The sequence below is a fragment of the Hemitrygon akajei genome, chromosome 22 (genome assembly GCF_048418815.1).
Source record: "Hemitrygon akajei chromosome 22, sHemAka1.3, whole genome shotgun sequence".
Classification (NCBI taxonomy): Eukaryota; Metazoa; Chordata; class Chondrichthyes; order Myliobatiformes; family Dasyatidae; genus Hemitrygon; species Hemitrygon akajei.
The window spans coordinates 25,896,443-25,920,024 of NC_133145.1; the positions used below are offsets into that span (position 1 = coordinate 25,896,443).

The 23,582-nt window shown below is 38.3% G+C and overlaps 1 protein-coding gene across 1 annotated transcript in view; it reads left to right on the top strand.

Annotated features, from left to right (window-relative positions):
- Positions 1-23,582, top strand: part of dnah9 (dynein, axonemal, heavy chain 9) — a 550,870-nt gene that overhangs the window by 379,245 nt on the left and 148,043 nt on the right. Inside the window, exons 56-59 of the mRNA XM_073025877.1 lie at positions 2,705-2,869; positions 4,858-4,998; positions 5,373-5,543; positions 14,919-15,041. Of these exons, the coding sequence (XP_072881978.1) occupies positions 2,705-2,869; positions 4,858-4,998; positions 5,373-5,543; positions 14,919-15,041 (600 nt within the window). The remainder of the gene's footprint in view (positions 1-2,704; positions 2,870-4,857; positions 4,999-5,372; positions 5,544-14,918; positions 15,042-23,582) is intronic.

Here is a 23,582-nt window from a genome sequence, read left to right on the forward strand (position 1 = left end):
GTCGCACTGATGTTTAATCTAGTCTAAGGTCAATTGAAACCTTTCCGGCTACATAGTTCTCCATTTTTTTAATCACCCATGTGCCAATCTAAGAGTTTCTTAAATGCCCTAATGCATCTGCCTCTACCAACACTCATGACAGGGCAATTCATACGTCAACCACTTTCTCTGTTATGATCTTACCTCTGATATTCCCCTAATACTTTCCTCCAATCACCTTAAAATTATGCCCTTTATGTACTTTAAGGTGATTTTGTTATCCAATATTTAATGTTCATCTCTCAGTTCTATAAATCAAAACAATATGTCAGTGAGCTCAGTAAGTGATGGCAGAGTTGTGTATTCCCTTTAAAGGCAAAGAATTCTGACATGTTTTATTGAGGAGAGCCTCATAGGTAAGAGTAAGAGGGATCCAAGTTAGATCTCTGAAAAACTCTAGAGTTTATATTGAAGTTAGAAATGCTTACTTTGAATACATCAGAAGAGATAATAATGAAATAAAGAAGAGCAGAGCCACCCATAAGGCAAGTTACTTGAGGAAACTTTTGTTAACTAATGTGAGAGTTGCAATATTTGTTGAGTGATCAGCAAATTAGTGGGATGTACTAGAGCAGGAGACGAGTCTCCTGAGCTATAAATGATTAAAGAAACTCAATTAATTTTTAGGCCTTATCATCTTGTATGTTATTGAAAATGATCATCAACATTTTATATCTTTGGAAGTTATGTTAAGAGGGAACCATGCAATCTTGATAAGCATCAGGCAGTTTAATTGAGTTGATATTTGAGGCTACTAAAATCCTGTTGGGTGGCAGGGTGGAGATGCATCTCTACAAAAGACACACCTTCCCTGCAAGTCACCCTTGGGCAAGGCATAGCACCTGCTTAGCTTCTGATCAGGGTGACATGAAGCCATTGGAGCAAGTGGTGTATGGTTGTAAAAATAGCTGGGTTCATATCACAAGTCCTGGTTATATCACAAGGCAGACAATTCCTGCAGAGTATTGATAATGGCTGGGTCACCCATCTTGTAAAGACACTGCCCAGAAGAAGGCAATGGCAAACCACTTCTGTAGGAAAATTTGGTCATGGAAAGACCAAGATCACCCATGTCATACAACACGGGACATAATGAATGAATGATTGAAAATCCTGTAATCATAAGGGAAAATAAAGAAAGGTATTTCTCTATTATTGGTTCAGATTAAGTACAAAGAAGTGTTATCATTTTGTCTGCTCTTATCTTCTTGAAAACAAGGTAGAATTTTGCTGATGTAGCTATTTCATTCCTATCACATTCCTGTCAGAACTTGTCCTTATAGTGGCATCACTATGGAAACCAGTGTGGTACAAGTACATGAACTGTCTAATATGGGTAATTTAATAAGTTTTATGATCAGGCGCTGGATGACACATGACACCTTCCTCCCCCTGCCACATTACTAAAAGGCTGAGGACAAGATGCAACATTCTAATTTGCTATTGCTTCTGATGGCTTAGGTGTATTTGTTGCATTTGCCTTGTTACTGTCATCAGGATGGACATTCAACACGTGCTTTAGGCAGTGAAGCAATGCCACAAAATGTTCTCTAGGCAGTGAGCTGTGCACTCTTACTGCTAACTTACATTGAAAAGGAGAGTGTCCCAAAGTCACCTGCTTGCAAAGCACCTGCCCAATCCTCATATGTGAGGATGAGTCTAAAACAAAGCACTATCCCCAAAAAAACAGGCAAAGTGAACTCCCAACAGCTTGACAATCTATAGACAACAAGAGAAAAAAGTTGAAAGATCATGTCAAGCTTTGACATATAATGTGGAATTATCATCTCTCTATAAAAATTGAAATAAAGCAGAAAGATGTACAGTATAATGCAATTATAGAATTATAACTGAACATATTTACCAGGAATAGAAAGACTAAGCTTTTAATATTATGATGAAGCACACCAAGGAAATGGATCAAGCTATTTCCAGAAGTATGTTGTTCCTGAAAGAAGGGCCATTAAAGCACAATAATCAGTAATCAATCAAATTAAAAAATGAACCTTTCCACAAAAATGAGGTTCAAAATGCTGTCACATGATTGATTGAAGCCGATGTCACTAATGCTTTTAAGAAGAAGAATGATGTATGAAGGGAAAGGTAATGGAGGGTTACAGATGAAAATGCATTTAGAGTGGGAGAAAGCTTATGTGGAGAGTAAATCCCAACATAGATCATTTGAAGCAAACTATTCATGCCTGCATTGTAAATTCTGTGAAGACCTCTTGTCTTTTCTCTTCACCCTCAGAAGTAATAATTCAGATATACTATTGTGGTCTGTCACTTGTGGCTCATTCAATATTTTTTAATATTGGAACAGATGTAAAGTAATGGATGTTTCTTTCTCCCTAAAGTATTATTCCAGTCCAGTGAGGATATGAATAACATATTATTGACCCCATTCTAATTAGCAAAGTAATAAAAATTCTGCACCCTGTAATTGCAGTGATCTTCTAATTAGGTCACAGGAGTGATGTTAGAATGAAAGAACCAAACAAGCATTGTATTGTGCAGACAGTAACCTCATTTTTGCAGTCATTTGTAATTTTAATTGACTGAAGCTCTCATAAAAGACTTGTCTCCTTGCAACGTTTGCTCTTGTGGTACATTTGATAGTCCTAAAATATGACTTGAGTTCCCTGTGGTATTTTTGTCTCTGTAGTCCAATCTAACAAAGCAGCAAAATGGCTTTAAAATCACCTTGAAGACCTTGGAGGACAACCTACTTTCCCGCCTTTCCTCTGCTTCTGGAAACTTCCTTGGAGACACAGCCTTGGTAGAAAATTTGGAGACTACCAAAAGGACTGCTGCAGAGATTGAAGAGAAGGTTAGGCCAAATGAAACTATAAGGAGAATATTATTTGAATATTGATAATATGTTCAGACATATCCATGTGATTTATGATGAAAAGGGGAATGTATTAAATCTCAGTCTTTTTGAAAAGTCTCATTGAATACTACAGCCAGTCTAGAAGGAATTAAAATGCCATATTATTTACCACCTTCTTTCTGCCAAGGCTAATCATTATATTCCTCAGAGTTCAGTCTGGCAAGCAGCCTGCTTATGAGCCTTGTTAATACATGGATTAGGAATGTTTAAATAGAGGTAGACTTTTTGAACAGGCATTCAACATATTTATCTTTTGAGTCCCACCTCTCTTCCGCAATATTGCAAAATTAGCAAGTTCACATATTAGGCTATCAAACACATAAACTATTTTGTCCACATTTTTGGTGTCATTTGCAATTTTTGGCTCACAGTTAGGGATTAACATACAGTATGTAGGCATTTACAAGTTTCAAATAACTTATTTTGCTCAGCAAGACCAATTGTGTACTTTTTAAAAAAAATAGATTTTTGAGTATGTAAATAGACCTACAATATGTGGATGGCTTATAAATTTGTTTAGCACTCAGATGTGGAAAATCTGCAAAAATGATTTTGTTTTTGAATGACCTCTGAAGTTGTAAATATGTCTAATTAAAGATCTCATTTGATAATTTTTCCTCAATTTGACTTGTGAATTTCATCAATAAAGGTCCAGGTGACTGACAGACACTTTCACTTTCCTCACAATAAGCAATGCAGTTAAAAGAATCAATCTCTTTTGTTTGTGGTTTATGAAAATAACATTTTAAAGTGTAGCAGAGCAGCAGGGATTCTCTGCTGCTTTCCTTGACCACCCTGGTTATTTCTAGATCAGAACATGTGTCGACAGTGCCGTAGTTGTGTAAGAGTGAGTTGATGTAAGACCTTACTAAGACCTGCAGGCAGAGCATAAGGAAGAGAGCCATAGTAAAATAAGGTTTTATTTCAAATGAACATGGGGATTTTTTCAAAAATTAGAGCCTTCCATGTGAATAAAAAGTGATTGAGATGATATTTTCTCACAGCTGGCTCTCTGTGCTGGCAATCCTTGCTCTGTTCCATTGCTGGGTCGTATCTTGCTGACCTCAGATGCAAGTTCTTGCAAATCATTATGTAACTGACCAATGGCAGCACTGCTGTGAACTCCAAACTCCTCCTTTTGCATGTTTGGCAACGTTTAATACTTGAGTTTATAACAGTAGTGAATTACAAACATACAACCTCTGGGTAGGATGAGGGGAAGGAGGCAATCAGAGTCACGAGCCTCCAAAAATATAGTGCATTTCTGAGTGTGAGTGTGAGTGTGAGTGTGTGTGTGTGTGTGTGTGTGTGTGTGTGTGTGTGTGTGTGTGTGTGTGTGTGTGTGTGTGTGTGTGTGTGTGTGTGTGTGTGTGTGTGTGTGTGTGTTGGGATGTGTGCACACGTTTACACCAAGGACATTGCTTTGCCCTTCAAAGGCCTGCAAAATTAATTTCCTGTACACTCCCAAGGTGGTCATCTTGTTTGTATTTTCTGCCATGTAAAAGGAATGCAATTAAGTTGTCTGGATTGGCTACAGGATATAATTATGAAGTCCAGATGTAGAAGGGGTCTGATGATTTAAGTCATTGCCTCAGAATCAATATAACACAGTGCCCTTCCATCTGTAAGTCTGAATCTGACTTCTGCACATATTGAGATTTGAAAAGTGTGCAGGGCTGGGCAATTTTGGGAATTCTTCCTCTATTTTAAAATGCTCAAGTGTTGCTCTTCCAGATAAATATTTATGAGCTATTAATGTTTTCAACAGTAAATAGCTTTTACCAACTGGTTCTGTATGGCATCATAACATTTTCTTAAACATATCCTTGCACCGGAAAATAAAGCAAGAGTGACCCCCAAATGACATTTAGCAGATTTGTTTTGTTATTAAACCACATCCTTACTATAGAACTCTTTTAATACAGGTAAAGGAGGCCAAAGTAACAGAGCTTAAGATCAATGAGGCACGTGAGCATTACCGGCTTGCTGCAGGCCGTGCATCTCTCTTGTACTTCATAATGAATGACCTCAATAAAATCCATCCTATGTACCAGTTCTCTTTGAAGGTATGTCTGTACAAGCTCAGCAGATGTTTCTTTTACTCCCTGCAGCACTATTTAGCTGATGAACTACTTCAGTAAACAAACGATTTTCCAACTTTTCTGAATCCTTTCATAATTTTGTACATTGAAAATAAGGGGTCACATGTTAAAATATTAATGTGGGAACCATAATTGCAGATTTCACTACTGGAGGGTAAACAAAGAATTGATTCTGCTATTCATTCTATGCTTCAAAAAAGACTGAATTTTGATATTGAAATCCAACAAGGAATGAAAATCTAAATATATTCCAATATTTGATGTGTTTACAGAAGAGAAACAATACAACATATAATGACATAATTTATGAATAAGCTCTGCTCTTCTCTTTTTGTTAGGCTTTTAATGTCGTATTCCAAATGGCTGTGAAAAGGGCACCCACTGATGAAGTCCTCAAGCAGAGGGTTGCCCACCTGATTGACAGCATCACTTTTTCCGTGTTTCAATACACAACCAGAGGCTTGTTTGAATGTGATAAGCTGATCTATACAGCTCAGATTACCTTCCTGGTATGTAAGAATATCTGTGCATTTAATTCTCATTTATTTTAACTCTTTTTTTAAGAAACTTAATGTTGAAAAAAAAAATACAGATACAGTACTTGAAACCTGGAATAAAAGGAGAGAATTGCTAGCATTACCCAGTGGGTTAGGTAATATCTTTAGAGAAAGAGATGGAGTTAATACTTCAGTATTATGACCTACCATCAAAACTCTTAGCTCTTGTTTTCCTCTCCATGCTTTCTTGCTGCCTTTAATGATGGAGTTTGCTTCCCCAGTTGGCCTGTTAGATTCTCGCACTGTGAGGGTTCACCAGTTCTTTCAACCCTATTAAAACTTAGTCACACTCTGTCAGGATGCCACTAACAATGTGAGAGGAATATTCAGTTCATTTTCTCTTTCTTGATTGCTGTTGGCTTAGCCATATTGAAAAGAACTTGCAGACAGAAAGACTAGAGGTGCATTTCTGGTACACATTTCTATACCCATAAAATTTAGTTCAATTAAATCCTACAATCTCTGGATTAAATTCTGGATTCCTATGTTCCTTACTCCTCAATTTCCTGTAGTTATAATGTTTAGAACATCATCTTAAATCTGATGGTCTCATAAAATATCACAGTATTAACACCAAAGGAAACCTTTATCTTGCATTTGGAGATTTTACGGACCAAACATTTCTGATAAGTGAAAGTTTCCTGTATTTCCTTTGGGTTGAGGAGTTTTTCTTCTGTTAATTTTCCAACACAAGATTTGTTTTTTGTGTTTTGTCTTCCATTTTACTGTTTCTATTTTTTGTTACTTCCTCTCACAAAAAGAGAAGTTGCCAGCATTCATCAGTCATGATCATGTTGAAAGGAAGGACAAACTTGAGAGAGCTGGTGGCCAATACCAATTTCTATTTTATGACATTCTTGCGAAGAAAAACTGATTCAGAAGGGAAGATAATAAAAATAGTTGACTAATGCAGTGGTCCCCAACCACCGGGCCACAGCCTGGTGGTTGGGGACCACTGGACTAATGGACAAATAACTCTGTTTGTCCAAGATAGATGCTGGTCATATTTAGCTTCTAACTTACTTAGTAAGATTTGAGTCAGTGTGTAATGAAGGCAAACTGTGGTGCATTAGTCTTTAGCCCTCCTGTTGGACATCCCTTATGTTGCCCTTCTTATGGTCGCAGGAGCTGTTACTTGTTGCAAGAGGTGGGAGGTTTAAAGAGTAGTGCCAGTCAAGACTTCCTGTTCAGTTTCAGGTAGCAGGAATTGTAAAGAGGCACAGCTGTGATTGTTAACTGTAAACTGGGTAATTAGGCAATTGACAAGGTCCAGTAAATGGTGGAAGTGGGTTCAACTGCAACACTTAAGATAAATTTAGATAGGTAAATGCATGTGAGAGGTATGGGGGGCAGTGGACTGAGTGGGTAGATGGGACTAGGCAGAATAAAAAAGGTCGGCATGGACTAGATGTTTCTGTGATGTACTGCTCTATAAATCTATGACTACTTGTCATTACACAAAGTCAATCTAATTCAAACCCCCTTTCTCATTTTAGAAATAGAGATGAGTTTCAATAAAACTAAATTGAATTATTTCCTAACAAAGGACAAGTTATTACAAATGCCTGTACATCCTGCCAGAAAGCCTAATAGATTGATAAGTCCTTTGTCTGATATCACATACATTATCCCCAACTTTATGAAAGATCCATTGAAAATTGCCTGTGTGGACATCTGCTTAAATTCATGTTGACAGTTTGAAATATCAACTATTTTATTCCAATTCATGTGTAAAAATCATCATTGCATCATGTCTGCCCGAATACTTCATCAGTATCTGAAAACTCAGTGAACTCAAACTGTTTGATATTGTTCTACTTCAATGACTTTCCTTGTTAACATTAAGTTAAACTTGACAATGCAGGAAGAAAAATACTGGTCTTGTTGACCATAAAGCACAGGGCACTCTATCCCTTACAATACATGATGCTATTTTTATACGTAGTACCTGTATTGGCATCCAGAAAATGATGAACTTTCTCTTCACAGATAATTTTGTAATAGGGTGCTCATTAATTTCCAACTTGTATCTTCTTATACCAAGTTGAAAGAGTAGGTGGGGTGACTTGGTTGAATTGTACAAAGGCCTCTTTTGGTATAGTGCTGGAAATAACTGGGAAAGGTTAAATATGAATGGCCTCTCCTATTTTTCCTTCCTATGGAAAAGTGCCTTCATCTGTAGTCAGGTTTGCACCTTATTTTATATGTCTTTAATTGAAAGAAAAATAAGCAAGCAATCTCAGCTTGACTCTCTTGCTCCATTGTGCACTGCCATGTACAAATAAAATAATCTCCCTTTTTATAATGTGGTGTGAAGTTCCTCTAACTATGCCCTGCTATGTGCAGCTTGACCCTGAAATAATTTGAAAAACAGAAATGTTAAACGAGTTTATTTTTCATACAGCACATTCTTTGTGTTAGAAAGATTTATTTCAGTCCTGAAAAAAAGCCAGTGCAGATAGATGAAACCATTTTATTGTCTCTGATGACTGGCAACGGTGCAAACGAGTTTTTTGTAAATTCAAGACAACCAGAGATAGTTACCTGCAATTCAAAGATAATTAAACTTCCTCACTTTGAAAACCGATTTTCACACCTGAAATATAAGGTGGAAAAGTTGCAATGATATAGCCGCCCGTACTCTTTAAAGTTAAATTAAATACATAATCCTGAAGAAATTTGATGATTACATAATTGCTCTTTTACCCCATTAAGGAATGCTTAAGATGTACAAACATATTTCATTGTCTTGGGCATGTCAATAACAGAAATAAAATGTCCTGAAGAAACTACTGACCATGAAATTAGTCCTTCACTGAAAATATTATCTTCTCAACATTGAATTAATCCAAGACTACAATGCTTCCTTAATACAAAGCATTCTGCTGAAATGTTCTGTTCCTGTTTTATTTTTCCCTTCAGTATGCTGTTCTATTCATGGGAATAACATGCAAAGACGTTGTTCAAGGATGACAATGAAAATTGATTCCAGAAGTTAGAGCTCCTGTTTGTAGTGACCCATATTCATACTCCCTGTTCACGTCCCCATTTAATAATACTACCTAAATTACGGCAAACCTAAATTACTTATTTAAGTTTGATTCAAGAGTCTCCCTGAGCAACATTAACCTACATATCGGCTGCCAGCATTATCCCGTTAACTTGGATTTAACTCCTAAACCTTCAGAGAAAATTCCTCAGTCTCAATCTCCACTTTTGTCCTAATTTAGAAGGTTGATGATATAATAGGAGAAATACTGAGCTCTAGATCCAAGTTAATCAGGCACAGCAGACAGACATTGACCTTGGGAGATTCAGAGAATTTATATTCTCTCTTTTACCCTTTCACCTAAGAAATTTTGGCTATTCTTCCTAGTAAGTCATTCCAATGACACTGCATGTACTTGCTGTTTGATTTTGGAGATTTACAGATTATCCAGAAAATTAGCATCAGAAGTAACTAATTTAATACAGTTAGATGGGATTATAGTAAAGTACATGCTGTATTAGGTAATCATCCTTGAGATAATACGAAGTGTCATGGGACTCAAGATTGCTGGTGATTTATCTCAACCTAATTAATACAAAGTTGCAAAATAAGTTCACACCAATGAGAGTTATACAAGTTTGTTGTTAAGTGTGCAATGTAATCCAGTTGTTTGATAAGACTTGAGAATTCAAAATATGACATGTTTTATTCGTGTCTGTCAGCTCCGAGACCTTAAGAGATAGGCTATGCAGGCCATTGACTCTTCTCTGCCATTCCATTGTGGCTGGTTTATTATCCCTCTCAACCACATTCTCCTAACTCCTTCCAATAATGTTTGATGCTCTGATTAATCAAGAAACAATCAACTTTAGCTGCTTAATGACTTGGCCTTGACAGCCATCTGTGGCTATGAATTCCAAAGATTCACTACTCTCTGGCTAAAGAAAGTCCTCTACATCTTTGTTCTGAATGGATGTGTCTTAATTCTGAAGCTGTGCCCTCTGGTCCTAGACTCCCCACTATTGGAAACATCCTCTCCACAACCTCCCATTCTTCTAAAGTCCTGCAAGTATAGGCCTAGAGCCATCAAATACTCTTGATATGTTAACCCTTCCAGTCTGGAATCGTTCTCATGAACCTCCTCTGGACCCTCTCCAGTGCAGCACATCTTTTCTTAGATAAGGGGCCCAAAACTACTCAAAATATTCCAAATGTGGTCTGACCAGTGTCTTATAAAGCTTCAGCATTTCATCCTTGCTTTAATATTCTAGTCCTCTCCTAAGAAATGATAACATTGTATTTGCCTTCTGTACCACTGACTCAATCCTGCAACTTAAACTTTAGGGAATCCCAAGGACTGCCAAGTCCCAGTGCACCTCTGATTTTTGAATGTTCTTCCTGTTTAGAAAATAATCTATGCCTTTATTCTTTCTTGCAAATTGACCATGCATTTCCCTACATTATATTCCACCTGCCACTTCTTTGCCCATTCTCACAATCTGTCTAAGTCCTTCTGCAGACTCCCTTCTTCCTCAACACTACCTGCCCCTCTGCTTATCTTCCTATCATCTACAAACTTAGCCACAAAGCCATCAATTCTGTCATCCAAATTATTGACAATAATGTGAAAAGAAGTTGTCCGAATACCAATCCCTGCAAGCGCTACTAGTCACCAGCAGCCAAACAGAAAACAAGCCCTTTATTCCCAGCCTTTGCCTCCTGCCAGTCAGCCAATCATCTACCCATGCCAGTATCTTTCCTGTAATACTATGGAATCTTACCTTGTTAAGCAGCTTCATGTGCGGCACCATGTCAAAGGCCATCTAAAAATCCAAGGATACAACATCCACTGACTCTCCTTTGTCTGTCCTGCTTGTTATTTCTTCAAAGAACGCCAACAAATTTGTCATGTCAGATTTCCCTGTCAGAAGTCACATTCTGACTTTGGGCTATTTTATCATGTGCTTCCAAGTACCTTAAGCCTCATCCTTAATAATGGACTTCAACATCTTTCCAACCACTGAAATCAGGCTAACTCCCATGGTGCTGAAAAACTGAAATAATGATGGAAATAAGCAGCAGCAGGTCAAGCCACAATTGAAACAGAAAGTGAGAATAATACTTCTATTGATTTGAAGCTTTGAATAACTGCAGTTATATTGTGGTATCACTGGCACTCTTATCTCAGGCCTAAGGATATTAAAAGTTGGGCAGCAATACTGCTCCTTGTCACTAAGCAATTACTGTCTCCAAAGATTCAAGTGAGGATAAGATCTTCTTGCTTGTGATGTCACGATTAGAGAGCTTTGTGAATGAATCACCACTGGTAAAGGATGAGGCATCCAACCTCAGTAAAACATGACATGAGCAGAGAAGACCTTCTCTGAGGATGGGGTGCTGAAGAAGAGTGAAAAAAAATCAACTGCCTATTTGACTCCTTCACACAAGCCAGCATCCCCTCCACTGACTCCATCTATATTTCCAGCTACCTCAGAAAAGCAGCCATAGAAACAAGGACCCCTCATATCCTGGTCATTCTCCTCTTCTGCTGGGAAGACCAAAAAACTTGAGAGCATGTACCACCAGGCTCATGAACAGCTTCTGTTCTGCTGTATTCAGACTCTTGCGTGGACCTCTCATATACTAAAAGATATATTCTTGATCTTCTAAACTACCTCACCTTGGTCTTTGCATCTACCCTGCACTTCTTCTGTAACTATATCATTATATCTTGCATTCTGTTTTCCGTTTGCTACCTTGAAATAAATGTGCATGATCTGTCTGGATGGCATGCAAATTTAGATAAGTGTAAAGGTCTGCATCTGATTCGTATTTCTACCAGCATTCTCAAACTGAAAGGTTAAGTTGTACAAGGAGTATTATTTTAACATGAATTGTTCAACAGAACGACTTCTTGCATTTGAGATAATTAGAGATGAGTCCTGCCTGTCACAATTCACATGCATAGTGCTGTGGATGGTGGATGGATACATTACTATGCTCAAGGGAAAAAGAAAATAATATCAGACATTTATGAATATTAGCCATTATAGTCATTTAAAGCAATGGCACTATGTTAAGACCTACAAGTATCTGGGAGTACAGTTAGACGAGAAGCTAGACTGGACTGCCAACACAGATGCCTTGTGCAGGAAGGCACAGAGTCGACTGTACTTCCTAAGAAAGTTGGCGTCATTCAATGTCTGTAGTGAGATGCTGAAGATGTTCTATAGGTCAGTTGTGGAGAGCGCCCTCTTCTTTGTGGTGGCGTGTTGGGGAGGAAGCATTAAGAAGAGGGACGCCTCACGTCTTAATAAGCTGGTAAGGAAGGCGGGCTCTGTCGTGGGCAAAGTACTGGAGAGTTTAACATCGGTAGCTGAGCGAAGGGCGCTGAGTAGGCTACGGTCAATTATGGATAACTCTGAACATCCTCTACATAGCACCATCCAGAGACAGAGAAGCAGTTTCAGCGACAGGTTACTATCGATGCAATGCTCCTCAGACAGGATGAAGAGGTCAATACTCCCCAATGCCATTAGGCTTTACAATTCTACCGCCAGGACTTAAGAACTTTTTAAAAGCTATTATTAATGCTTTTTGAGATAGTGATTTAGATGCATATCATATTTTTTACTGAGTTAAGTATTGTATGTAATTAGTTTTGCTACAACAAGTGTATGGGACATTGGAAAAAAGTTGAATTTCCCCATGGGGATGAATAAAGTATCTATCTATCTATCTATCTACTATAGAAATAATAGTAACAGGAACTTAGCATCGAGGCGAGGTAAGTTACTTGGCAGGGAGGATTGCTAAGGCTATTGGGGAGAGTTTAAACTAGGATTGATGGGAGGTGGGAACCGAACTGAAGAGATGGAGGAACGGGCAGTTGGCTCACAAATAGAGAAAGCTTGGAGACAGTGTGAGAGGGAGGATAGGCAGGTGATAGAGAAGGGTGCACTCAGATTGATGGTTTGAGATGTGTCTATTTTAATGCAAGGTGTATCATGAACAAAACGGATGAGCTTAGAGCGTGGATCAGTACTTGGAGTTATGATGTTCTGGCCATTACAGAGACTTGAATGGCTCAGGGGCAGGAATGGCTACTTAGAGTGCCAGGCTTTAGATATTTTGGAAAGGATAGGAAGGGAGGCAAAAGAGGTGGGAGCATGGCACAGCTGATCAGAGATAGTGTCATAGCTGCAGAAAAGGAAGAAGTCATGGAGGGATTGTCTACTGAGTCTCTGTATGTGGAAATTAGGAACAGGAAGAAGTCAATAACTCTACTGGGTGTTTTTTATAGACCACTTAATAGTAACAGGGACATCGAGGAGCAGATAGTGAATGGAGTCTGGAACGGTGCAATAATAACAGGGTTGTTGTGATGGGATATTTTTATTTCCCCAATATTGATTGGCATCTCCCTGGAGCAAAAGGTTCAGATGGGATGGAGTTTGTTAGGTGTGTTCGGGGAATTTTTCTGACACAATATGTAGATAAGCCTACAAGAGGAGAGGCTGTATTTGACCTGGTATTGGGAAATGAACCTGGTCAGATGTCAGGTCTCTCAGTGGGAGAGCATTTTGGAGATAGTGATCACAATTCTATCTCCTTTACCGTAGCATTGGAGAGGGATAGAAGCAGACAAGTCAAGAAAATGTTTAATTGGAGTAAGGGGAAATATGAAACTATCAGGCAGGAACTTGGAAGCATAAATTGGGAGCAGATATTCTCGGTAAATGTACGACAGAAGTGTGGCAAATGTTCAGGGGATATTTGCGTGGCATTCTGCATAGGTACGTTCCAATGAAGGTAAGGATGGTAGGGTACAAAGGCTGTAGTAAACCTAGTCAGGAAGAAAAGACAAGTTTACGAAAGGTTCAAAAAATTAGGTAATGATAGAGATCTAGAAGATTATAAGGCTAGGAGGAAGGAGTAAGAATGAAATTAGGAGAACCTGGAGGGGCCATGAGAAGGCCTTGCTGGACAGGATTAAGGAAAACCCCAAGGCATTCTATGAGTATGTGAAGAGCAAGAGGATAAGACGTGAGAGAATAGGACCAATCAAGGGAGTAGAGATAGCCCAGAAAATTATAGACCAGTGAGCCTTACTTCAGTGGTTGGTAAGTTGATGGAGAATATCCTGAGAGGTAGGATTTATTAGCATTTGGGGAGGCATAATATGATTAGGAATAGTCAGCATGGCTTTGACAAGGGCAGGTCATGCCTTACAAGCCTGAACGAATTTTTGAGGATGGGACTAAACACATTGATGAAGATAGAGCAGTGGATGTAGTGTATATGGATTTCAGCGAGGCATTTGATAAAGTGCCCCATGCAAGGCTTATTGAGAAAGTAAGGAGGCATGGGATCCAAGGGGATTTCGCTTTGTGGATCCAGAATTGGCTTGCCCACGGAAGGCAAAGGGGGGTTGTAGATGGATCATATTCTGCATGGAGGTTGGTTACCAGCGGTGTGCCTTAGGGATCTGTTCTGGGATCCCTTTTCTTCATGATTTTTATAAATGACCTGGATGAGGAAGTGGAGAGATGGGCTAGTAATCAGAGGGATCTTGGGGTCCAAGTCCATAGGACACTCAAAGCTGCTGCGCAGGTTGACTGTGTGGTTAAGAAGGCATATGGTGTATTGGCCTTCATCAACCGTGGGATTGAGTTTAAGAGCCGAGAGGTAATGTTACAGCTATATGGAACCCTGGATAAACCCCACTTGGAGTACTGTGCTCATTTCTGGTTGCCTCACTACAGGAAGGATGTGGAAACCATAGAAAGGGTGCAGAGGAGATTTAGAAGGATATTGCCTGGATTGGGGAGCATGGCTTATGAGAAAAGGTTGAGTGAAATTGGACTTTTCTCCTTGGAGCGACATAGGATGAGAGTTGACCTGATAGAGGTGTATAAGATGATGAGAGGCATTGATCACACGGATGGCTTTTCCCCAGGGCTGAAAAGGCTACCACGAGAGGGCACAGTTTTAAGCTGCTTGGAAGTAGGTACAGAGGAGATGTCAGGGGTAAGTTTTTTTACGCAGAGTGATGAGTGTGTGGAATGGGCTGCCGGCGATGGTGGTGGAGGCGGATACAATAGGGTCTTTTAAGAGACTCTTGGATAGGTACATGGAGCTTAGAGAAACAGAGGGCTGTAGGTTCTATGTTTCTATGTCTTTCTAACTAAGTATAAGTCTATATGAATTTTTAGTGGAAGGGTTGAGTATTGGTCCATATTGATGTTTTTTTTTATCAGATGATGGAATGAAATGAAATCATACCATTAATTCACTAGCATGTTGCTTATTTTTTTTTTGTTACCTCAATTTAACAGATACTTCTGACTAATAAAGAAATTAATCCAAAGGAGCTCGACTTCCTGCTTCGTTATCCAGCCCAGCCAGGTGTATCTACCCCCGTGGATTTCCTTTCCAACCAATCGTGGGGTGGTATTAAGGTATGAATTTCTTACCTTGTGTGACCTTCAAGAAAAAAAAGTAACACTTCTATGTATCTCACTTGCACTTTGTCAAAAACTAAACCCAGTTCTGAAAGGGAGCATGATAGGAGTCCAAAGTTACTGGCTATTCATTAATTTTTGCCACTTGACTTATTTATACCACACTGGTGCAGTGTTCAGAGAAATGGTTAATGGCAGTAGCGGGATTGGGGTCACATATTGACCAAAGGACAGCATTTCATTTTTAAAAGGTATTAGCAATCCATAGAGATTTCCACCACAATCCAAGAGATTTTTTATTTTGTGCAGGTACCAGCCAATAAAACTAAGCAGCAACAGTTTTGCTTCCTAAATACTTTTAGGTGAATCTTAGGATTTTAGTTGCTAATCATGAGAATTATCATGAAAATTTCCCTATACTTGTGGTGAGTATACGTTTAAGTCTCAAAGATGAAGCATGTCCACTCTTATTAAGAAAGCCTATGAGCTCTGCTTTGGGTGCAAAATTGGCAACCAAGGCAAGGCCTGGGCTCATGTTTGTTCAGGAGCACTGTCAATTTTAGATCTTGGCTCAGAGGTACTTGGTAGTCAATGCTGTTCGCTGTCCTGATGATACGGCAAGAACAGAAGATTCATGTGACATACTATTAATTCTGCCTGGCCATTGCGTCTGGTTTCTTTGCTAAATCAAGAAACCCATTGAATACTGCAGTTTCCCTTCAGCCATAAGACCTGTGCCGCATGACGATAGTCCTCCAGTACCGAAGCCACCAGAGGCATGGAGTCAAGAGGAGGCAGACAAGGATGCCATGGTGCACAAGCAAAGAATGGAAAATTATACTGATATAGATTTTGAACCCCTTCTGGTAAGTGAGCCTCATCTGATTATCCAAATCTGAGTAAAATTACTTGGTCAGAAACTTGGATTTGTCAAAACTAAAGGCAGAATTACTGGATTGAAGACTGCAAGGATGGAATCTGCTGTCACCAAGTACAAATATTTCCATGTAGATTTTTGATATTTGAGACAGATATTTCCCAGAGTTTGCCAAGATTAAGGAAGGCATTTTTGTTGGTCCACAAATCAAACGGGTCATCAATGACAGGCAATTTGAAGAACTTCTAATGGAACCAGAGAAAATTGCATGGAAGGCATTCAAGGATGTTGTTGAAAATTTTCTTAGCAACAGTCTATGTGCAGCTGGTTGACAACATGCTTCAAGCATACAAAGCCATGAAGTTCAACATGTCATGAAAGATTTATTTTCTGCAATCCCATTTAGACTTCTTCCCTGCAAATCTTAGGTTGTCAGTGAAGAGCGAGGTGAAAGGTTTCACAAGGCCATTGTGCTCATGGTATCAGGCCAAAAGTAATCAATTAATGCTGGCTGATTATTCTTGGACACTTAAGCAAGAAACCTCAGACTGAGTACAAATGAAAATGAAAATACAAAATACAAGTGAAAATCATCATTTTTGGCTTATTTGAACTATTGCAAAGTGTCAGCAGTTTTATGCAATTAAATGCATTATACTCAAAAGAAGTTAATTTCCTGATACTCCAAATTCCTACATGATGCAAGTAGTCTGAAGTTATATTTGTGTACAGGTTCAAGTGGTCTATCATAACCAAAACAAATTCCTAAAGAAGCAACACTTTTGAAAAAAAGTTGCTGTGCAGTATAATTCCAAATTTATTTGCCTTCCTTTAAATTCCAGGCTTACCATACTGGAATTCAGAATCTCACCACTAGTTCATCAATCTAGGCTTGTAGCTGCAAATGCGGTAACCTACCATTGTGCTGTCATTCTCCATTTCCATTTCGGACCCTGGATAATACGTGATCCATCAGTCACTGTCCAATTTGCACAAATGCATAATGTGGCCTTGCGGATGTATTATCCCCTTTGCCTGCATTGGTTATTTACCAGACCCACCTGAAGATGATTCATGAAACACGGGGGCTCAGCACGTGGCTGCCAAATAGATCAGCACCAGTGACAAGAAAAAACCTTGGATTTATCATGTGAAATTGGCCAGTATTCAACTAGCGTGTGAGCAGCTGAACTGCACTTAGTGCCAGTATGTTTAGAAAATAGAAGAAGCTAATCAACCAGCAATCCAACACCTGATCATTATCCAACAATGTCCCCTGTCACAAAATACGACCTCGTGGATGTTGGTTGACCACAGATTCAGCCTGCTGGTGTCTCTCATAATGACATAAATTGTCAGCACCTAATTCATAGGATCATGGTTGAGGTCCTGTGGTGTCTGAGATCAGCAGAACCAATGCCTTTCCTTTACTCCCTTAATAAAGTACTTGGCATTTCCTTCTATTTAAATATTTATGTAGCTGCTATACAGTTTACTTTTATATGACAGCTTGCTTTGATCTGAGAAATCTGTGAATGTCATTTATATGGGTGCATTCCCTGAAAGAGGACTTATTTACAACAATATCACTGTTCACTTCCCAGTGAATGAGCAACCATCAGGAAACTGGTCCAGACATCTTGAGGTGTAATTCACCTTGAGGTATCTGATGCCTGCCCAGCATTAGAGGTGGATCTAATAAATTCACCCAGTGAACAGCATTTAACAATAGAAACAGACTACTAAAGATGTAACCTATGCCTTGCAATTTCCACTAACAAAAAAAAACAAAGATTAAACCACATAGTGTGTCAAATGTTGTCTTATAAAAGTCCTAACTAGAATGTTAATGTTTTGCCCACGGCTTATGCTAGACTCATTTTCTGCCTCCACATTCATCTGTAAACCTCACTGACAATTATTGTAGTAACATCTCTGTTTTCTGAGCTCATTATCAGATATTGCAATGTCACTTGCAGTAGCCAAGAACCTCTCAATGGATGGGTATTGTCTCAGTCTATCCATCACATCGATGTACTACATCCATGCCCCATATACCTAATCCCACTTCCAGTTTTCCCTTGTCTCATTGACAGCCCTTCTTGGTGCTGTACAGAGACTAGGCAGTGTCCTTTTGAGTCTGACAAGCTTTTTGTTAGCCTGTGTAGAAAAAAAAACAAGGCAGCTACAAATAGTGACCATCATAAAACATACAAGTAAAGTGTATGCATATGATTCAAGGTTAAACAACTTTAACAAATGTTCTATCCGTTCCCATTGACTTTCCTGTATTTTAGTGGTCACAAGATTGCATGGTGTTTCCACACACAACAGTGGTTAGTGCACCAAAAATGAGTGAACTTCAATGATGAGATAATATTTTTTTTATATCTGAGAGTGTAGCTGGTCAGGGATGTCTGGACAACTTTTGCAATGTCTTATTGAAGGGTCTTAACCCAAATTGTCAACTGCTTACTCTCTCCCATAGATACTGCCTGGCTTGCTGAGTTTGTCCAGCATTTTGTGTGTGTTGCTTTGGATTTCCAGCATTTGCAAATTTTCTTGTGTTTGTGGAACTTTTGCAGTGTCATGGGTTCTTATTTTTTGAGTATACTTTCATGCTAGATTGACTTTCTGTTGGCGAAGCAGAGAGATTTGTGGAATCGTAGAACACAGCCAGCCAATATGATCGTTGTTCTTGCTTTGTGTTCCATACATATCTCTTGACATGCACAGTATATATTTCTGATATGAGGCTGATAAGAAGGTGGATTGATGAGGGGAATAGCACTTTATAAATCTGTGGATTTACCACAGAAAGCAAGTATTTAATTTGCCAGACCTTGATCTTGTAGTTAGTTTTGTGCAAGAAAATTTAATATTTTGATGTTGAAAGCAGAATTATGTTGAAAGCAAAATTATGCTGATGTGGAGATCTTTAAAAGCCAAGTTAGGATGGTAGACAAAAATTTTATTTCCCAAGTGGCAAGAAAATTATCAGGTTTTGTCTAGCTGTGTAGATCTGTAGCCTTGACACTAATCTGTATGAGCAACTGGCAGGTGTTTAGGTTCCTTGGAGATGCAGGGTTAGAATTGTACATCTGTTCACTGACATCACAGTCTCTTTATTGTACACAATGATGCCAACAGCTATTTATCTATGTCCAATCCGTGATTTGCTGCTCTCTGAGTAGTTAAGAAATTGGAAAAGCCGTCAGTCAACATAAGTATCGATGAGGGAAATTCATTTTTGTTTTGGAACATGCATCTTCTGCAGAAAAAGAGACCTACATTTTCCCTTAGCATTATATCTCACATGCATCTAGGAGCAATGAATTATATTGAGTTACACAGACTGATGTTAACATCACTTTGTCTGTACTTCTCGCTGCATTAGTAAAGCAGCTAGCATTATCAGAAACCTCACCCACCCAAGACATTCTCTCTTCTACTCTCTCCTATTGGGCAGAAAATACAAAAACCTGAAAGCACGAGCCACCAGTCTCAAATACAAAATCTATCCAGCTGTTATCAGACTCTTGAACGGACCTCTTAAACAATGATGGATTCTTTTTTTATTGAGTTTTCAGATAATTACAGAAAGAAGAAAAAAAAAATACCCTTCCCCCCTCCCCCCTAACATCCCTATAGAAAAAGAAATAAAGAAAGAAAGAAAGAGTGCCTGGATATTGGAAGATCCCCACATGCTCCACGGAGTTCGTAATAACTTTAGTATATATATTTATTTCTTTCCCCAAATAATCAATTACTTTATCTTCAGAGCACCCATATATTTAATCCTGTCTTTTGTAAATAAGGGCGCCAAATTTTCAAAAATGTTTCATATTTATCTCTTAAATTATAAGTAATTTTTTCAAGTGGAATACAGCTGGAAATTTCATTCTTCCAACGATCTATACTTAAGTATGCATCCGATTTCCAAGTAACTGCAATAGCCTTTTTGGTTACTGCCAGTGCAATTTTTATAAATTCTTTCTGATATTTATTCAATTTGGGTTTTGATTTTATCCCTTCAATATCGCCTAATAAAAATAATATTGGATTATGTGGAAGTTGTGTTCCAATAATTTGTTCCAATAAAACTCTTAAATTTGTCCAAAAAGGTTGAATTTTAGAACAAGACCAAGTAGAATGTAAAAAAAGTACCAATTTCTTGGTTACATCGGAAACACTGATCAGATAAATTTGGATTTAATTTATTTATTTTTTGTGGTGTAGTATATAATTGATGTAAAAAATTATATTGCACTAATCTTAACCGGACATTTATTGTATTTGTCATACTATCAAGACATAGTCTTGACCAATTTGTTTCTTCAATTTTAATATTCAAGTCACTTTCCCATTTTTGTCTTGACTTATGGACTCCTTGTTTAATTGCCTGTTTTTGAATCAAGCTATACATACAAGAAATAAATTTTTTAGTTTTTCCTTTTTGAATTAAAGTTTCTATTTCATTAGATTTCGGCAATAACATTGTTTGACCTAATTTTTCTCTTAAATAAGCCCTTAATTGGAAGTAACAAAAAAGAGTGTTGTTTGATACTTTATATTTATTCTTTAATTGATCAAATGGCATTAATATACCTCCTTCAAAACAATCTCCTATATATCTAATCCCTTTTTGAAACCAATTATATAAAAGTTGATTATCGATTGTAAAAGGAATGTCTATTTTGAATTAAAGATCTCTTTGCTAATAAAGATTTCTTTGTCTCATCATCAACATTTATCTTATTCCATAAGTCAATCAAATGTTTTAATATAGGAGATTCTTTCTTTTCCTGTATCCATTTAGATTCCCATTTATATATAAAATCTTCTGGTGTATTTTCTCCTATTTTATCTAGTTCTATTCTAATCCATGCCGGTCTATCTTTCTCAAAAAAAGATGCAATAAATCTAAGTTGATTTGCTTTATAATAATTCTTAAAATTTGGAAGTTGTAACCCTCCTAGATCAAATTTCCATGTCAATTTTTCCAATGATATTCTTGACATCTTACCTTTCCAAAGAAACTTCCTCACATATTTATTTAACTCTTGAAAAAACTTCTGGGGTAATTGTATTGGTAATGATTGAAATAAGTATTGTAGTCTAGGGAATATATTCATTTTTACGGTATTTACTCTACCTATTAATGTTATTGGTAATATCATCCATTTATCAAGATCTTGAATTTTTTTCAATAATGGTAAGTAATTTAATTTATATAAGTTCTTTATATCATTATCAACTCTTATACCTAAATATTTTATACCATTTGCCGGCCATCTAAATTGAGTTATTAATCGACAATGATGGATTCTTGACCTCAAGTATATCTTCTAATGATCTTGCACTTTATTGTTTACCTGCAGTATACTTTCTCTATAACATTCACACTTTATTCTGCATTGTTACTAGTTAACCTTATTCTGCTTAATGCACTGTGCAATGGTTTGATCTGTGTGGATGTTATGCAAGAAAAGCTTTTCACGGGATCTTGGTACATGTGACAATAATAAACCAGTACCAATACTCATTCGCGAATCCTTATATAATAAAGCAGTCTACATGCACTAATAGAAAGCCAATATTCTTGGACAGCTTTAATAAAAGCACATTACATTCATCTCATGGAAGTGCCATCTCCAAAAATAGAGTGCTTTCATACTCCTTTCTCCACCATTTCATCTTCAATAATGTTACCAGTGTTAACATCGACATCTGGTGGGAAGAGGTTAATCAGAAATTTCACTAAATCAATCAGAAAAAAGACTATGGATACATGAGTAGGTCAGGGTGACTTCCACTAAACTTCCCATTATCTACAAAGCACAAGTCATTGGAGAGCCTCCACTGCTTTTCACTTAGCTGGATGATTTGTATTTCACAAACACTCAAGAAGCTTATAGCCACCCAGCAGAGAGTATTCTTGTATTCTCCATCCACCAACATAAGTATTTACTGAGCTAGCACCACTACATCATGATTGAGGTGAGAGCCTTCTCCAAAAAAACTCCCAAACTCTTGAGCTCTACTGTCTAGAAGAATGTTTACATTCAGTTCTGATTGCCTGATTATAGGAAGGATGTGGTGCCTTTGGAGAGAGAGTGCAGAAGAGCTCTATCAGCATGCTGCCTGGATTAGAGGGTATGTGCTGTGAATAGAGGTTGGACGAACTTGAGTTGTTTTCTCTGGAGCAGTAGAGTCTGAAGGGAAGACTTGATGACAGAAGTTTATAAAATTATAAGAGACATCTTTTCATCGGAGACAAAATGTCCGAAACTAGATGGCATGCATTTAAGATGATGAGAGTAAGTTCAAAGAAGCTGTGCTGGGCAAGTTTGTTTATACAGAGAGTGGTGGAAGCCTGGGATGTGCTGCTCGGATGGTAGCAGAGACAAATGCATTGAGGTATTTAAGAGGTTCTTAAACAGGTACATGAATATGCAGGCAATCGAGGGGAAAAGACCTTGTGTAGGTAGAAAAGACAAGTTCGCTTAGGCTTAAAAAGTAGTTTAATTAGTTTGGAGTGTTACGTTCCCCAGTAACCGGGTGACTTACCAGCAAAGATAGATAGGTCCGCTGAAGCCTGGTGCTACTATTTTCAAACATTTTATTTATAAAGGTGCACAAACGTATGGTTAATACAAAACATTCAGATCATATACATCGTCAAAACTCAATCTAAAGCACAGGTGTAGTAATAATCAAAAATGAGCTCTATCATTGTCTAGGGGATACTGAGTCCAATGAAATATAAGAGTCACTCAAAGTCTGCAGGCTTCCCCGTTTCGGGAACCGCTGGTGTTTCACGTGTTGGAGAGAGAGAAAAGGAACACTTGCCCGTCGTCCTTGCGAAGCAAATCCCTGCTGTTAGTTAAAGCTGTTTTTCCTTTTGGGTCCAGCCACAGACTCCCGATCTGGAATCTAACGCACGTGGCTTCCTTCAGAATGGCTTCCCGTCCCGACGGGAAGCACTTTCATGTCTCCTTTGTGTGTCTCCTTGGTGCGTCTGAGGCCCCGCCTCGGCAGCCCACCTTTTACCTGGACTGGCAGGGTTGTAGATGTCCATCAGGGTGGAGGGTGAGGCAATCTTTCCCCCATCACCCATCTCACATTGCCCTGAGGGTTTGCACGTAGGCCAGTTCCTTATTCCACAAAGGTGTCTCCCAAGACAATGGCTATGTCCAAGGCTTTTGTCTTGTTGAGCAACCAGCCCACATTCCAAACCGTAAGGCTCTCTCTCTCTCTCTTGCGATTCTCACAAAGGAGGGGGCTGAGGTCATGACACCTCCCCTCTTAAAAGTTTTTTACCAGCGGTTGAAAACAAGTTGGTACAGGATTTTTTTCTGGACTCTAACATACTACACAAGCTTTTCTCTTCACAGAGTACTACCGTTATACATTCCAGTCAGTATCTAAACAGGTAACAATTACAGTGCCCCTTTCTTTAATATCTTAACCACACGTACCGTACTAAAGTCTGGTAGCATCAAACTTCAGCTCAATGAGTCTTATAGGATTTTTGAATCTAACACAACACACAAGCTTTTCGTTTTAACTACAGAGCCATACATTTTACATTTAATTCAGCACCTAGATAAACAATCCGCTAGCACATTATCACTCCCCTTAATGTGCTGTATCTTAAT